The sequence below is a fragment of the Nomia melanderi genome, chromosome 11, assembly GCF_051020985.1.
Source record: "Nomia melanderi isolate GNS246 chromosome 11, iyNomMela1, whole genome shotgun sequence".
Taxonomy (NCBI): domain Eukaryota; kingdom Metazoa; phylum Arthropoda; class Insecta; order Hymenoptera; family Halictidae; genus Nomia; species Nomia melanderi.
In genome coordinates, this window is record NC_135009.1 from 12,192,456 (window position 1) to 12,210,226 (window position 17,771).

At 37.5% G+C, this 17,771-nt stretch overlaps 2 protein-coding genes across 2 annotated transcripts; one reads left to right on the top strand and one right to left on the bottom strand.

Annotated features, from left to right (window-relative positions):
* Positions 1 to 3,152: 3,152 nt before the first annotated feature.
* On the bottom strand, positions 3,153 to 9,048 carry LOC116430654 (protein obstructor-E). The gene is made up of 3 exons (XM_031985109.2): positions 8,502 to 9,048; positions 4,806 to 5,223; positions 3,153 to 3,277 (listed from the first exon to the last, which is right to left on the bottom strand). Exons 1-3 carry the CDS (start codon positions 8,749 to 8,751, stop codon positions 3,250 to 3,252), a joined length of 696 nt encoding a protein of 231 aa, XP_031840969.1. The 5' UTR covers positions 8,752 to 9,048; the 3' UTR covers positions 3,153 to 3,249.
* Positions 9,049 to 11,886: 2,838 nt separating this feature from the next.
* Arp5 (Actin-related protein 5) lies at positions 11,887 to 14,488 on the top strand. The gene is made up of 7 exons (XM_031985090.2): positions 11,887 to 12,101; positions 12,171 to 12,485; positions 12,554 to 12,834; positions 12,905 to 13,123; positions 13,199 to 13,500; positions 13,560 to 13,740; positions 13,814 to 14,488. Exons 1-7 carry the CDS (start codon positions 11,999 to 12,001, stop codon positions 14,435 to 14,437), a joined length of 2,025 nt encoding a protein of 674 aa, XP_031840950.1. The 5' UTR covers positions 11,887 to 11,998; the 3' UTR covers positions 14,438 to 14,488.
* Positions 14,489 to 17,771: the final 3,283 nt, after the last annotated feature.

The following is a 17,771-nucleotide window of genomic DNA, read 5'->3' on the forward strand; positions in this document are numbered from 1 at the left end:
TCGCGGTAATCGCTTAATCGATGTAACTTGCTCGGCGAACGGCGAACGCGATGATGCACTTCGATTAACCGAAGAACTGGTAAACGATGTTTTATCGTAGAGCTAACGATTTCCTCCTCGTTAACATTTCCCAGACGCCTGTCTCGTTTACAGGCAGGCAGAACTTTGAGTCGCAATTATTTAGATAATCGTCATTTACATAATTACTTGGATAACCGTCGTTCTAATGGCGATCATGGCAAGCGATGAGCTGGAGAGCCGCTGTTAAAAGTAACTTTCCTTATTTCAATTTTTCTAATCGGTAGAATGTTTACGAAGTTGAAGGAACTCGCGGTATGCAAGTTCATATTTTACGACAAACTTGTTTCTTCGTTTATATTCTGTTTAATTAACCACTGAATACCAATATCGAGCGACTTTCGATGTCGATCAGGATTATCATGGTATGCGCCTTTCATTTATCTTTTTCGTGTGAAGTTTTATTATTGTATACTATTAAATAATGTTCAATATGATATTATTGTAATATTAACGTTGTCGATGATATTATAGTATTCGATATTATAATATTCAATATTATAATATATTATAATGTTGATATTGTCAATAATATTATAGTATTCAATATTATAATATTACTATAATGTTAATATTGTCAATAATATTATAGTATTCAATATTCCAATATTATTATAATATTAATATTGTCAATAATATTATACTATTCAATATTCCAATATTATTATAATATTAATATTGCCAATAATATTATAATATTCAATACTATACTATTATCATAATATCAATACTGTCAATAATTTTATAATATTCAATATTATAATATTATTACATTAATATTGAATATTATAATACTATTATAATAATATAATATAATCAACGACAACAATTAGATTTCACTTAAAAATCCACAGTGTCATCAATGGTGATCATTAGATTTTTATTCGTTAACGAATTTATACATTTACGAAATATCTAAACTACGCAGCTTCTTGTTTTCCAAGAAAAACGATTTTCCATCGTAATTCAATTTCCTCAATTATGTTTTCGAAGATATTTGCATAAAGATTCACAGGCTAGTAATTGCATATTGTGCATCATACAGTGCCTGCATGAAGTATAGTTATCCATCCGGGAATATAACTGGCCTTATGCAACAGTCATTGCTACGTCGGTCCCGAACAGAGAACCAGATCTCCCAGCATGGACAGTGAAAGCCGACGAATACCAACGATCTCGGTACTCACGATCGGTATTGTCGGTGGGCCAGTCGGATAAACGAAACACATACGTCACGGTCATGTATGCCCGATGAATAATCTGGCCCTTGACGAAACTCGAGACAGAAAATTGCCTCATCGAGCAATTACCGGGAGAAACTACAAATCGACCTCTTTTCTTTCTCTTCTCTTTCGGGAATTCGCTGTTCCAAATAATTACCAGGTCAGAATCATTAAATGGATTATCTGGGAAGACATCGAATAAATCAAATTCTCGGGTCATGTAAATTACGTATAAACGGAACTACGTTCTTGTAATGTATAACACTTGTTCTAATTAACTCCAGTCTAATCTTTAATAGTGCTTTAGTGATATTTATTGAACAATTTACAGTAACTTAGAAATTAATGTTTGCTTATAGAAAGGTGAATTTCACTGTAGAAAGGAGAAACAAGTTTCAAGAAATTTGTAATCGTTCGAATTCGTGACTCTTTTCTGTACTATTTAATTGAGAATTGTACAAAATATCTGAAAATGAGGATATAATGAAGTATTTTGGAATACTTTGTGAATAAAATAATGCAACACTTGCGTTTCTTGAAAGAAATTTTCAATGATATCCAATGTGGAGCGTTGGTGCGTCCAAAATGTCTGCCTGCGTATGGGAAACCGAAAGACGATACAGTTTACGACTTTAAATCAACGAACTGAGCTCGACAATAATATAAATCGTCGGACAGGGTCGCGAGAGCGCGTTTGATCGAGCACATCGTAAATTACGTAAAGAGAAAGGTTGCAATCAGCTGAATTAAGTGAAATTGTCTGGCAGCCCGAGGAACCATTATGAACGGCATATTGTATTCAAACGAGATCGATTTTTCCTGAGATTTGCATCGTCGACCGCAATTGTCTCCTGCTCGGAGATACTTTCTTTCGAATCGAATCGCAAAAACTCGCCGATAAGTCGTCACAGTTTCGAACAAGCCATACTGTTCCTTCCGGGTCTCTTAACATTAACACTTCGCGTACCGGTTAATTTTCAAATTAAATCAATTAATTATCGAATCGCGCAGCAATTTTCAGTGAGATCGATTCATATATAAAAATATTTAAATATATTTCAAACAGATAATCAATTCGAATCGAATTGAATATTTCTTTAAATGCTCCGATAATTAGCGAAGTTGCGTAGCTAAGTGTCTTTATTAAAAACGAGATTGCTCGTTACCAGTACGCAATGTATTAACATAAACGAATCGCTTTGTTCTTGCAACTTATTCATTAAACACTAAATTCTGTCATTAAATAAATGATATCTTTCATTAAGTTACTTGTTTACAACTAATTTACCAAATCCTACTGGAACCCTTTATTTCTCGTTCGATTCAAGTTCTCATTTGAATGTTTCTAGAAACGAAGATGTTTTCAAGATGGCCGACAGATCAAAATGCTGTATAGACACGAACCTTGAACATTCCATAACCTCGAAGACAAGAATGAAGACAGGAAAGTATTCGCTAGTTTAATATATAAAGATTACTTTTATTCTTCACTAATTAATCAATGAGCGAATGGAATTAAATTATGTCCGACGTGGAATGCAACGAATCTTCAGTTGATCGACGAATCCACGTAACAGCCCGTTGTTCGTTAAAAACACGGCCGGTTACGTAAAATCGTGCAAAACCGATTGAAATTCCCAGAAAGTGAATCTAACGGGCTGTTCAGAGAATTTTCCAAGTTTCTTTTCGGCGTATTAGATCACAGTTCCCGATTCGCGTTTCTCCGTGGACCGTAACGAGCCGCAACAAAGTTATCGCCGCCATTAATTTCCGGAGCGCGATCTGTTTACATAAGGAGAAAGGTGTAATCGTCGTGGGAGGTGTATGCAAATGCCACTCGTTTCGTGTACGTGTATCACGGGTGTTTATTGTTCCTAAATATATATATAAAAAAAACAGTATTAAGCGTTACAGATGCACCGCCGAGTAACTGGCACCATGTCTTTATTTAATTCTTGTTCTTGTAATAGTCCTCGCTGCAACAGAAACGATAAAATACGTATCAGCGTCGTGTTTAACATTGCGAAACGAACAAATTAATAAATACCTTTGTCACAGAACGCTGCAAAATCTTCGCGAAGCTTAAATATTTCTCTAAGAACGCGCCTTAACACTAGAACTACCGTAACAGACAAAATTACTGGTTCCACAATTATTGATATTTTAAAAGCAGTGAATATTCGAAATGATTTTAAAAATAAATAGCTTTGACTCGTACACTGTAATGAATGTCTGAAGAAACCGAAAATAATATTGTTAGAATTTTTATAGGTAGTTCTAGTGTTAATCGTTTTATTCGAGATTATCATAAATACTAACATTAACGTGTAACTCTTTAACGAATATCAACATTCCGGCGAAATGAAGATTTTATATTTGGAAGATTGAATCGCAAACTGATTTAATTTTTCGAACAGCGAGAGATCAGCGGTTAGTTTCCTTTTTTCTATTAACACTATTTCTGAAATTTTCACTTAACATTATTTTCCCAGTTAAATAATTTGTTCTGAATTGAATTTTGGACGTTTCCTACGATTAATTTTATAATCGTTACTGAAAAAGTCGAGTAATTCGTTCGGAATATACGACTAAACTCGGAAGATTTTAATTTAAAAATTCCAAAGGTGTCTTTTGGTGTTTTTGGTAAAAATAGTGTTAATTAAGCAATTGATAATTTAGCTTCATCTATTGAAGGTTTAGTACGTTTCAAAGAATCTTCGTCCGCAGAGTTAATATTGAAACTAAAAAAATATTATGACAAAAGAGGATCTAGAACTCATCGTCAATACTCTACCCATCATTTCCCGCGGAATATCACTTCATTTATATCTTTATCAAATATATCGTTTATATTTCTCTTATTACTATTTTCACTCTTAACCCATTGCCACAAACAACGGCTACAACCGTCCATTTCACGGACTATAATGCATTTATTTGTTTATTCTTCAATAATATGTATTGTTATAGTATTATGTATTATTACACAAAATGTTCGAAATTCTCGTGGCAGTCAACGCGTCAAAAAGAATAAGCCCAATTATAACAATTAACGCCTCTGGGTTAACCTTTTGCGAACGAACGTCGACATTTCGATCAGATGAAATGTTCATATTTGGAATACTAAGTTGCAAACGAATGATATAATTACTAGAATAGCAAGTGATCAGCGTTTCCCTTCTTTACTATCGTTCAACCCTTCTATTTCATTGCAACCTCTACCTGTTTTAACAACTTTTTCTATATTTCCATATCCCAATTGTACCATTTAAAGGTAACATTTCAACGACTCCCAAATATTCTTAAATAAATAAATATTGTCATATTGTAATTGAATGAACTAACGTCGACGTGAACCTCAAACTGAGGAACCAAGATCACTTCGGACCTCAAAAGGTTAAGCATTCGATGCACAATTTAGCTTCATAGCAAGCTTCGTGTACTTTAAAAAGTCTTCGTCCGCAAAGGGTTAAACAATCGCGATTGTCCGAATCCAAAACTCACCATCCTGGCACGTTCTCCGGCTCGGTGCACCTGAAGCTCTCCTCGCTGTAGACAGTGCCAGGCTCGCACTGTCCCTTCTGCGGCACGACGCCGTTCTTGCAGATGTAGAATTTCGCGCAGTCCTCCGGATGAGGATACGTCGGATGGGGCAGAATCCTGCCGAGCGGTCCGGGGACGTCACCGTCGGGGCAGACGAAGCCGTCGTCGAGGACGTCTCTCTTCACGTGCTCGCAGAGCCTGCTGGCGTCGGCCGGCCACACGCAGCTGGACATCTTGTCCTCGTAGATCAGACCGGGCGGACAAGGCAACGTCTGGGCCACGCCGTCGATGCAGTTGACGAAACGATCGCACGCGGTCGGGTCCTCGTGCTTGAAGTATCCATTAGCGCGGGGACATCCTTTGCTGGACTGTGGCTCCTCTGGACAGACAAGTACGGAAATAGTTTTAACACTAAAACTACCGGACTAAAAATGACCCTTTCCTGATTTCTTCATTTTGCAATTATTGAAATGTTTCCCGGAGAAATTATTAAAGGTATTGATTTAGGAATACGCAAACTGATTTATAAATCAATTGAAGTCTCGATGGATGCACTCTTGAAGTTTCTATAGAGGCATTTCAAAAAGTTTAATTGCTCGGTACTTTTAGTGTTAAGCTGGATAGATTCGTTAGTAGCTTTACCACCATTTGTTCAGTGAGGATCTCCTCGTTTGTAATGTTTGGCGGTATTCAAGGAATTTTTTGGATGAAATGTGGAAAAGTAAAGTGCAGAAATAATTTTAAGCTGGACAGATTCGTTAGTAGCTTTGCCACCATTTGTTCAGTGACGATCTCCTCGTTTGTAATGTTTGACGGTGTTCAAGGAGTCTTTGGAATAAAATTTTGAGAAGTAAAATTGAAAAGTCATTAAGTTCCTAAATATACAATATCGCAACTTGTAACTTTAAATACATTCAATATTAAATAAACTAAATGTTGTATGGAAATATTGTGATGTTTGATTAATATACTTTTATAGTCGAGTGTGAATAGTTGATATTTATATATCATATATTTCATCACATATTTATATATATATTTATATCTATAACAGTTTATAATTTCCATTGTTTGATAGATTAATGTGGACGAATGTGAAATTTTTTGATAATTGTTACTTCATTTTTTCTCTCTTAGTAAATAGGAAAGGTCATTAATGAACAGACACTCTTTCAAAATTTGATGTTACGTAATCGATCGAATACACAATCCTTTTCGAATCGGCTATGAGAAATTCCATTCCCTGTATGCAGGATTACTAGCTTCAACAGTAACACACGAACAACAGTAATATCTTCGAATATCTAATTAGTAAATTGCGGAAGTTTATACGAATTCAAATCTTCATAGACAACTGGAAGAAAGTAAATCGAGCTTGTATTTCCTATACCAATAACTCTATGAAATTCTTATAACCCAAACTAATTAAGTGTACTCTAGTGAAACCTAAGAAGCTATACTACACTGAATCATTAACCATCTTACCACAATCAGCGACAAATTACTTACCAAAACGACGATGACAAAACTATCAAGCAACTCCCACAACTCATCCAAAAAATCACGCGTTACACTAGAAAGCCCCATTAAAAATAATGACTCGGAGTCCACTATCGAAAATTCGTTTCTCCCATTAACAATTCCACTTTTAAACCTCGGAACTATCGAACCATCAAAGTAATGCGAAGAAGCGAAGCTCGATCTATCGACTAATGCATCGCCGACGCTCCCATCGTCGGCAAAAAAAAGAAACGGCTTCGAAATCGGTGATTACATCGGTCCCGAAAAACGGCTGGAATTCTTTTGTCCCTCCCTCGGAATTCCGCGAGAACGATACGGATTAGCATATGCAGATTCGCCGGGGCGGTCGGAGGCGGCAGCGTCAACGAAGAAAGTAAAACGTCGCAGAAAAACCGAGGTCCAAGAACGAATTTGGCAAAGAATGCACCGCGAAACCGGTTTACCCTAATTTATCACAATCTTTAGCAACAGGCCGCGGCCGGGGATCTAATCGTTGCTCTCTTTCGCCGCGCACACGCGCGTATACCCGCCGCGGCGGCCGAACGGAACCAGAATTCCATTTTTAGAAACGGGAACATCGGTGGAGGCAAAATTCGAATCGGCCTGTTCGTGTCGGTCCGAGCGCGATTCGCGTTGGCGCGACGCTTGAAAAATAGAAGATCGTGTGACCAGAATATTCCAACGTGCGCGATCGGTACACGTCACTTTCACCTTTGGTTTCGCGCTGCTCCGTATCGGTCTACAATCTTTCCGAGATTTTATTCGAGCGCTCGATTTGCTTCTCCCGTTCGCCGCGAGAAAATGCTCGGACTGTTTTCCTTGTTTTCAGGCTCGTTTCTCGTTCTTTGGAAAACGCTCGACTTCATTGGACCGATTGTTCGCGATTCTTGTTTGCAGTAATGTGTTTTGTACGGTGATTGTGTAATTTCTGATAGGTTTATATAATTTGAGATTTGACGGGGAATTTAGATGTTCTCTGTTGGAGGTGTTGACAGGTTTTTTGGATTCCTTCAGTGGTCACGGGTAATTAATATTGAAGCGACAGTGTTAAATTATTTGATGGATTACGGTCATTTCTGTACAGCTGTTGGAGTATGAGAATTTTTAGTGATCTCTATAATTTAGCTCTGCTACTGTGTTTAACCAACGAGTCTTTCTACTTGGATTTATGCCTGTTAATAAGACGGTACTTTCGCCAAGATACTTAAATTTAAACGATCGTATGGTAAAAGAGTAGACACGAGGAGAATCGAAGAATAAACGGCCACATCCGCTACGAGTATTAATAGCCAGTGAACGATCAGACGCGGATTAGCCGATAATATTCGAAAGTACACGTGTTCGGCGGTGATTTGTTTTCCAACGGAATTGTGTCACGATCTGTAGAAACCGAATCTTATGCGGATCGACGTTAAATCACAGAATCTTCTCGCAACGGTGAAACTTGCGAAACGCAGCGGAACAAGAATAGAGATCAAATTGAATCCAACATTCCTGCCAATAGCATTGTCTCTTATATCACCTACCATTCACTACGCCCACCCGACAAACTATTCACCATGGAACCACCATTAACCCTTTGCGCTCGAGAGGCGACTCTCAGTCGCCAATCGACTCGGCGCAGGAAAATTATAAAGTTTAATATTGAATGTTGCCGGTCTTTGCAAAATAATTGAAAAGTGCCAAGCTCGATCGCGCTTTCGTTTCAGTTCAGAAACCTCGCTCTATTTTTACATAGAGGGATTGTAAATATCGTTCCGTTTCTGCATTTCTAAGCAGATGACAAAACTAGTAGAATAAATAAAGGTAAGACAAATAAATGAAGTTAACCTTCTGCACTCGAGAGGTGACTCTGTTCACCACCAGATTTCATACGGTAATACTCTAAAATTCGATATTTAATATTACACCTTGCATGACGCATCAACTTGAGAAACAATAAAATCATTCCGAAAATGTTCAAATATTTCTACCGAAGAACCGAGTGCAAAGGGCTAAACAATTCAATAAACCAATAAATCATACACCTTCAACCAGCAACATACACTTCAAACCCAACATACTCCCTTTCCCAAAAACCAAACATCATCGAAACGTCGTCAAGAACCGACAGAAAAACCAGTAAAATCAACTTACGAAGGAGAGTCCTATCGCCGCAAGGCACGTTAGCAGGTATATCGCATAGCTCCTTCTTGGGGTTGTCATCCCTGAAGACGAGGCCGTCTTTGCACAGCTTCTCCTCCGCTTTGCCGTCCAGGCAGACGTAATACAAGTCGCATTGCTCCTGGTCCGGGAAGAAGCCCTTCGCCTCCGGGCACCGGAATTGCGCCCTGCTCAAGGTCACCGTCGCACTGACCAACAAAAGGGTGAACACTCGACGGAACATGGTCCCCTACTCTGGTTTCAACCCTTAACTCGATGCCACAGGCTGAACACGATCTTCCTTTATCCTCTCTCCCTTCTTCGAGTTACTCTTCTTCCTCTTCCTCCTCTTCCTCTTCTTCTTCAGCTACCTCTGCTCCTCTTCTCCGTCCGTTTCCTCCGCTCCTCTTCGTCTTCTCCCTTAGCCTGCTCTTCTTCCTCTTGTTCCGCCGCCTCTTATTCCTCGTCTGGTCCCTGAAGCACGCAGGGACGTGGGTATAACGTGAGTGCAGGTCTGAAACTGGTCCTGATTCGTTCTGTCGGCACACCACCACTGCATCCTATCCTTCCCTGCATTTCACAACACCCCACCCCCCTTTCGCCGAAACTCCTTTCTCGCTTGCTCTCCTATCGCCGGCGTTTTCCTCGCCCGTGCCCTGATCGGCGTGCGTCGATACGCTCGCGGGACCCGTTCGACACGCGCGCGGACGTGTGTTACGGCGCCGCTTGATTTCCTCCCCCCCGGGCCCCCGTAAATATCGGCCGATACCGATATTCCTGTCCGTCTTCCGGGTCTCGCTGCGACCACGGCAACCCCGGGCAGAGCTGCTCCTTATCATTCGACTGCGATTAGCGTTCCGCCGGCTTTCCGGACGAAATTCGTTTCTTTGGCGGGTGGAAACTTACCGGAGCGGGCACGCTCTGCCAGGATTTCCTGCATCGAGACATTTATTTGTCGGAGAACGCGTTTGCTGGTTTCTTTGGTTAGGGGAGTTGATCCCGGTTGCTGTTTTCCGCTGGAAAATCGGATTGGAATGTAACGTCTTCGGCTCGTGCTTCGGATGATTGAGGAATTAGCCTTTGAGAAGCGAGAAAGTGAGGATTACTGACCTTTGAAGAAGTTGGGAGAAGAGGTTTTAAATGAAAGATGTAATTGTATAATAGGAGTTTATAGATTGTAGGAGTTGGAACGTGTACTTGGTAAAATGTTGATTTTTGTTGCTCGCCGAGAATGAGAGAGATTCGAAGGTGGAGAAATATTGTTCGCTTCGGTGGTATTTACCGCGGAAGACAGTAAAAGTTTGGTTACTCAGGAATTTATAAAGGATCGCCGTTTCAGTGAAAGGTGAATAAGCACTCGCGTATTATTTAATCAATGGGGGGTTGCGTAAATGAATATTATTTAATCAATGAAAGGTGGACGCGAAACAATCGCTTCATCGTGGAAGGATGAATCGGTGGACGATCGGTGAACCGTCGGGAAAAATGAACCGGGGAACGTGATTTTTGTCAATCGGTGTCGACATCCACGATTTCACGCGCGTTTGTGAAATTATATTTGCGCAACACTTGCGAAAGTGTCCGTGAACGTTAATATCGTTACTTCTGTGCACACGTTCTCTTCCGGGTGCTTTAAATACGTATCGCTTTCGATCGAGCAACGTTTACTCTTCATTAATGTCCACTCGACATGGCACCTTTTGAAAACTTTATGTCGAACTGACGTTCTAACTGTATCGTTATAATTATTTTATTAGTATTAAACTTTTTACTGTACATACTGATGATAACTGTATCTTTCATGCTGTGTACATTAACCTTGGTTCAAATTTCTCGTCTCTTTGTTCCTTTTGTTTCATCCCTTAACCAGTTAACTGTGGAATTTAGTTGGAAAAACGCAGGACGAATGCACGTAGAGTACATTTTAATGAAAGAACGAAGCGAAACAAAGAAGAATTACATGTTTATGTGGAAAAATAAAGAATTCATCGCTGAAAAAATTAGTATCATGTCAAGCTTTACGATGACGTATATACTCGTCAAATACGGTTAACTATTTCAGTATGTCCTATATAAAAAGGTACAAAAATCTGGATTGAAGAAGCTTTTATGTTTTACTTGGTAAGACCTTTTCAATGTATGATTAATTAATGATCTAACGTATTTCTTATCGTCACCTGTTGTCTACAAAAAGCGTAGAGCACGTACGCGTGAAATATATTTGCTCGACATTGTGAAAGAGAACAGAAACGACAACAGACTTTCGATGATTTGAATAAATATGCAATTTCACTTTTCTCTTTCATCAAACGATTGCTTTTTGAACGTCGCCCCGTGACTAATGCACGAGAAAGCAGAACAATTCGGATTCATGTTTGATGCATCATAGCGCGTGGGTCTACTCGAAGAGAAACGAAACCACGCGACACGTGATATACAACAATTAAACCAAGAATTCTGTACGCTTATAGTTAATATTAAATTTTAACTTTCTCAGTCTGAACACTTTTTTAAATTTTCAATTTAAATATTAGATATCGACGAAGTATATGAAGTGTAAGTAATTATAAAATATTTCATTGGAGTATAAGTAATTGTAAAATATTTATAAAATTTGTGATAAAATTTAGGATACCGTGTGGCACGATAAAAAATTAGGACAACAGCGTCTAATTGGAAGGACCTGTACATCCTGCAATGAAGAGTAATGTCAAAGGTCGACTGTCTGAATTCCTTTTACGTTAGGATACACACAACAATGTATTGTTAAAGGTCATAGAACTCCTCCTTCCATCACTGTCATACGCACACAACTAAAGCTTATATTTTACGATCACCGTACAAGGAAATAACACAAATCAGAATGTGGAATATCGTAAAAGAAAATAAATATACATTGGAAAACTGTTTCATACTTAATTGTCGGTGAATTAGAATTTTTATGTTTGCATGTGAGTTCTTCAAATATGAAATTTCAAATTTAATGTTATCTTCAGTAATAGATTTCTTTTTATTTTTCTATTAGAATCGAATTAGTTTAATTTTTAATATAAAATAAGTTAAATTAAACAAATTTACTGATTGAACAATCTTATGTAGTTTACTAACTGAATGTTTCATTTGGGTAGAGGTCGCTAGTGTAATAAGGTATTTTTATCAGTGTCGGTACTACAGTCTGTGATTATGATAAAAAAGTACTATTAACAATAAAACTGTATAGATTATTTGTTAGTATTTCCTGCGCCTATATTATTGATTTATAATTCTTATTTGTTGGATTTCAAATTAGGATTTGATTTTTAATTAAATTGACAGCAGAATTAGCTGGTTTTGCCATCTAGCAGGAATAATATGGTATTAATTAGAAGATGGAATTGGCACTTCATAGATAGCGTCTGTGATTGTTGACATCAGAGCCAACAATGTCACAATATAAATAATTTTATATGGCATAGGAAAGCGTACAAATAATATCGGATACATTCAGTAAAATGGAAGTTCTTGAATTAAAAGATGTAAAAGCTGTACCTGACATAATTCATTCGTATCCGGACAGAGTAAAATCTGAAGGAACACCACTTGTTATTGACAATGGTAAGGTTCACTGACAGGTAATACAGCACATGTCTTATATAATGAAAGTTAAGAAATAATTTGTACTAGGATCATACAACTGTAGAGTAGGATGGGCTACTGAAAAAGAACCCCAGTTGATATTTAAGAATTTAATTGCGAAGCCAAGAAAGGAACGTGGAAAGAAGGATGGAGAACCTCAAGTTGGAAATGACATAGCAAACATTGAAGCTGTACGTTTCCAATTGAAAACACAATTTGACAGGAATGTGGTAACCCACTTTGAAGCTCAGGAACAAATATTCGATTATACTTTTGCTCACATGGGAATAGACACAGAAGGCGCTATTAATCATCCAATTATTTTAACTGAAACTTTTCTAAATCCTAATTATTCTAGAAATTGTAAGGCAACATGTATCTATTAAACTTAATTAAACTAGATCTTAGTATATTAATTACGTAAATTTCAGTGATGGCAGAACTTTTATTCGAGTGTTACAATGTACCAGCAATAGCATATGGAGTTGATTGTCTGTTTTCTTATCAGCATAATAATTGTCCACCAGATGGTTTAATTATTAGTATTGGTTATCACACTACACATATAATACCAATACTAGATGGTAAAGCAGATCCTATAAATGCAAGGAGGATCAATGTTGGTGGATATCATATTACGTCTTATATGCACAGACTGCTCCAATTAAAATATCCAGTACATGTAAATGCTATAACACCAAGTAGAGCAGAGGTAGGCAAATCATGTGTTTCTTGTGAATTATTGCTTTTAACTGTGACAGATTTACCTTCTTAATTTGTAGGAGTTAATTCATGAACATTCTATGATAGCTTTAAATTATCAAGATGAAATTTCTAAGTGGGCAGATCCAGATCATTATGACTCAAATGTGTTGAGGGTACAATTACCTTATGTTGCTCCTGCAAATGCTCCTGGTTTAACAGTTGAGCAGCAAAAAGAAAGAAAACGTGAATTAGCTAGAAGATTAATGGAGATCAATGCACGTAAAAGGGAAGAAAGGGTTAGTAATTTCTGTTATCTAGAATAAGATTTTTACTAAAAAAAGAGAGATTAATATTCTAAGTGATGTTTATAGCTAGCAGAAGATGAAGAGCAGTTAAATCAGTTATTAGCTGTTCAAGATTTATTAGAAGAAGGAGATACTGATGAATTTGATCAGGCTTTAAAAACTTATTCACTTGCCAATGAGACGGACTTGAAAAAAATGATTCAGAATTTGCAAGCGAAGGTAGAAAGAACAAGACAGAAAATAGTAGCAGCTAATTCACAGGAAGAAAATATTGTAATGGAGGAGCAAAAGCCAAAAATAAAAACTAGTCTACAACCTAAAGATCAACAAGATTTCGACGAATGGATTGCTGGCGTTAGGAAAAAACGGTAATGAAACCTTATTAATATTTTTCATGGCTGTATTGCAATCATATTTACTCTTTCAGGCAAGAAATATTAGAAAAACGAATGGCTAAAAGACAACGTAGACAAGACATGGCAAAACGTAGAACAGCTGCAGCTCAGGAAAGAATGCGCATAATAAGTCAACTGGCGAGGAAGGAGAAACGCGATGATGATTTTGGTATGAGGGACGAAGATTGGGACGTCTACAAAGTCATAAATCGGGTTAGTGAACAACATTTTGAAATTCATAAATTTGAAATTGAACCTCGTAATGGATTGACATAATATTATACAGGAAGGTGGAGATTCAGATTCAGAGTTAGAACAAGAAAAGCTATTAGAATTAGAAGATGTCTTACGACATCATGATCCAGAATTTGATGGAGCCGGATCCAATGTTCCTATGGTACCTGGAGAAACTCACCAGTTACATGTAGGCGTAGAACGTTTAAGAGCCCCAGAAATATTATTCCAACCGTCTATGATAGGCTCAATGGAAGCGGGTATTGCTGAGACCATTGAATTTGTTTTAAAATTATACCCACCTGAACAACAGTTACGACTCGTCGGAAACATATTCCTTACCGGTGGACCAACAAGATTTCCGGGTTTGCTAGAAAGATTGAACCGTGAGCTCCGCGAAATTAGACCGTTCGGTTCTAATTTTCAAATAAACATCGCAAAGAACAGCAGCATAGACGCATGGTACGGTGCAAGAGACTTTGGCCTGAATGGAAATCTCCCTGAGTTCCTAGTGACCAAAAAGGAGTATGAAGAAAAAGGTGGTGAATATTTCAAGGAACATTTAACAAGTAATACTTACACCAGATCACCTGATCCATTACCTGTGATACAAGTTCCTGTGACATCGGAGCAAATCATTGTGGAAGATGCAGTTGTTGATGTCGAAATGGAATAAGGATTTTGTATACAATGAACCAATTATAAAATAAATTTTAATACAAATTGATGAACGTTCTTCGTAATTGATGCAATGTTTACATAAACACAGGACTGGAGAAATAAAAGGACCACTTGTTTTAATGGATATCTACTTTATTACACAAGTGTTTCCGTTTGTTCATTCAGTTACGAACAAACTACATTGTAGTCTGTTTGCTGATCACAATACATAGTCCCCAATCGTCGCGTTTCGCCATTCGAAGATAATATGCGGGTACATTTCCATTTTCTTTCTTTTTTTCTTTTTTAAACTTTTCCACATTTGTCGAGAACAATCGACATTTCGTTTTCGTCGGAGCTCCTCGAGCAAGCTAAAAAACTGAGAAAGTGATCCCTCACCTGAGCGGTAGAATTCACTACAGCGACCTCGAGTAATGCTCCCACTTCGGTCCATGGCTTAAGTTAACATCACAATACAGTAATATACTGAAAGATATTACGAAGGAGCCCTACAGGCAATCATTACAGCTAATAGAAATGATCTTCGCTTGTCTCGCCTATTAAAGGAACATACCGTACGGAAACTTCGAGCCGTTTTACATGACGCAGCATGTAAGAAAGAAATAATGGATTAGTATTTAAGAAGGAAAAAAAAAAGAAGAAAAAGAAAAGAAAACGTAAATTCTTAAAATCACAAGCGTACAACGTTTGTTACATACATATACGTGTGTGTATACATATGTATATACACATTTTGTTAAAGCACTCAATGACACTCGTTTACATTTCTTTCCGCGTACACTGAGTACTGTCTCTCTCTTTCTCTCTCCCTTTCTCTTGCTCTCCCTATCTGTTTCGTTTCTTATCACATGCGGTTACAGATAAAATTACAAGTATACAGCGGCGTAATTACATAATACGTACGATTCAAAGAAAAGTATCCGGTAATTCACGGCTTTCCATCTTTACAAATCTTCAAAGGAAACGCGAAGTCCCGTAAATATACATACATTGTTAGACACGAGGACCGTAAAAGCAAACGTTCGCGTCGCAACGCGCAAAACCTCCGCTAACGTAGCGTTCGCAACGGTATCAACGAAGCTCATTATAAAATAAAATTTTTTTTTAAAATCTTACTAACGTATCGACAATAGTACCAAACTATACAACGTAGTCTCGAGCCGTGGCACCCGTCTTTCTCCTTCGGTCAACGATCATTTCAATGGAGCTTGACGCGCAAACGGGCACAAATGTCCCCGACAGTTGACGTCCGAATTTTATTTCTTTTTTTTTCTCTCTCTCTCTCGAACTATCGTCGATCCATTGACCTACGGTAGACCTAATACAGCAAATTCTTAACTGAAATAATATCCTTTGTAACTATCACAGGCTGAGGTCGCTGCAGTTTCTTTTCTTTTTATTTCATTATTTTTTAACGGTTCTCACTAGTTTAATAGTAATAATGTAATAATTATAGCGTACTTTAACCGATCAAAGTGTTGTTTAGCGAATAATGGAAGGTTAGAAAAGTGTGGAGGACGCCTTTGCATATGCTCGTTTTTCTTTCTTTTTTTCCGATTTTATAATAATAAAATTGAGGTAGAATCCAATCTCTGCGGAAATAAGTGTAATAATTTTCTATGCTGCTAAGAGTGAGGATCTACTTTCAGCAATAATAATAATAATAATATTAATAATAATAAACGTTACACGCTAATTAAAATTATATTACGATCTCGATGCGTTTCTCACGATAATGATCGTAACGGTAATCATATTAATTACAATGATTACTTTTCCTTTCGATAAAATAATAATCATAATGACAATAGTAATTGAAAATAATTATTATTACAACAATAATTCATGTTCTGCGATATTCATAATGGCTTTGTGTCTATATATAAATATATATATTTTTTTTTTTACATTAATGTGTCATATGTGTATAACATATATATATATACATATACATATATATATTTATATATATTTATATATGTATAAATATATATATATATACATATATTTATATAATCGTATGGTGGGACAGAGGGTGACAGCTATGTACAGTACATACTTGCCTTAGTTGTACCATCGTTACGTCTCTATGTACCTACACTCCTTAATAATCATAATATGATGATGACAATAATCAGAATCATAATCATATATAACTAATCTGCAATGATCGTAATAATATTATTATCGTTTAATCATAAAATACTCTATCGTCGCGTGTACTCGTAATAATAACTATATAGGTATGCAGTATGTACGTAAAGAGGATGTGTTCAACCAGGATATGTCGGTGAAAACTATGGTGTATCAAGCGTCAACTTCTTTTTTTTAATATACATATATACATATATTATATATTATTATTATTATATGTATATATAATAATATATGTATACACATATAAATTATTCACTATTGTATATATCGCTTTCTTCTTTTTCCTTCAAGAACTACTATTACAAAAGTGCGTACTCTCGTCTTACGTTTATAGGTACATACATGTATCGGCGTGACCTACCTACTTGTTCATTGTCGTTTACATTAAATCTATAGCTTTATTTATTCATCTCGATTGTACCGGGTGCAGCGAAAATAACGGCGCTACTGGGAATACTCCGAATGATTACTCGTGGAAAAGAAACAGCTAAGACGAAGCCCCTTTTTACCCCTCTTTCCCTCTATATTTATGTATATCAAAATCCATCGAGAGTCGGGTACACTCTATTACTCGTGTTACACACGGTTTAGATTTTCACCGTGTTCGTGAACGACGCACGCAAGGTTACCAGTGCAGTTCGAGGAAATATACGACCCACGATATTTCTCTGCGAATAAATCAAACTACGCTACTTTTCATGTTCCTCGCAAAAGAATCAACGTCTAACGATTACTTTCCGCGGTGCATTACAATTTACGAATTTTGCGTGTATTGCAGGAATCGGTCTGCATCAAGGCGTATTCGCTCGCTGGTTATCGTTCAGCGCACTTGGTCGTTCCTTTCGTACATCATCCCTTATCAACGCGTCGACCAACAACAGAATACTCAGAATTTTCCTCGATCGTTCTCCTTCATTTTTAAAACAAATTCCAACACTCGAGTCGGAAACAAATCATAGGCCATGCAGTTGGTCCCAACTGCAGGATACTCCAGCGTCCGACGCCTCGTTCGAAAATAGGCGATAACAGGACACGCGCGACGTGATTTCACAGTGTCACCCGTGTTACGACACGCGAGGCCCGACCCAGCTCGCGTCCGCTGGGTGAAATATAATACACTCAGCGATGGTCAACGCGTCGATCGCGAAAAGTCTTCGGATAGTTTTCTAGCC

What these genes read in the sequence shown, in the direction of transcription:
- LOC116430654 (XM_031985109.2), bottom strand. Translation starts at nt 8,751, where the DNA reads ATGTTCCGTCGAGTGTTCACCCTTTTGTTGGTCAGTGCGACGGTGACC. An exon ending in CGGCGATAGGACTCTCCTTC is followed by an intron (nt 5,224 to 8,501) that starts GTAAGTTGATTT and finishes TTGTCTGTCCAG; the next exon opens with AGGAGCCACAGTCCAGCAAA. An exon ending in CCGGAGAACGTGCCAGGATG is followed by an intron (nt 3,278 to 4,805) that starts GTGAGTTTTGGA and finishes TTTCTGTTGCAG; the next exon opens with CGAGGACTATTACAAGAACA.
- Arp5 (XM_031985090.2), top strand. Translation starts at nt 11,999, where the DNA reads ATGGAAGTTCTTGAATTAAAAGATGTAAAAGCTGTACCTGACATAATT. An exon ending in GCTGGCGTTAGGAAAAAACG is followed by an intron (nt 13,501 to 13,559) that starts GTAATGAAACCT and finishes TTACTCTTTCAG; the next exon opens with GCAAGAAATATTAGAAAAAC. An exon ending in TCTACAAAGTCATAAATCGG is followed by an intron (nt 13,741 to 13,813) that starts GTTAGTGAACAA and finishes AATATTATACAG; the next exon opens with GAAGGTGGAGATTCAGATTC.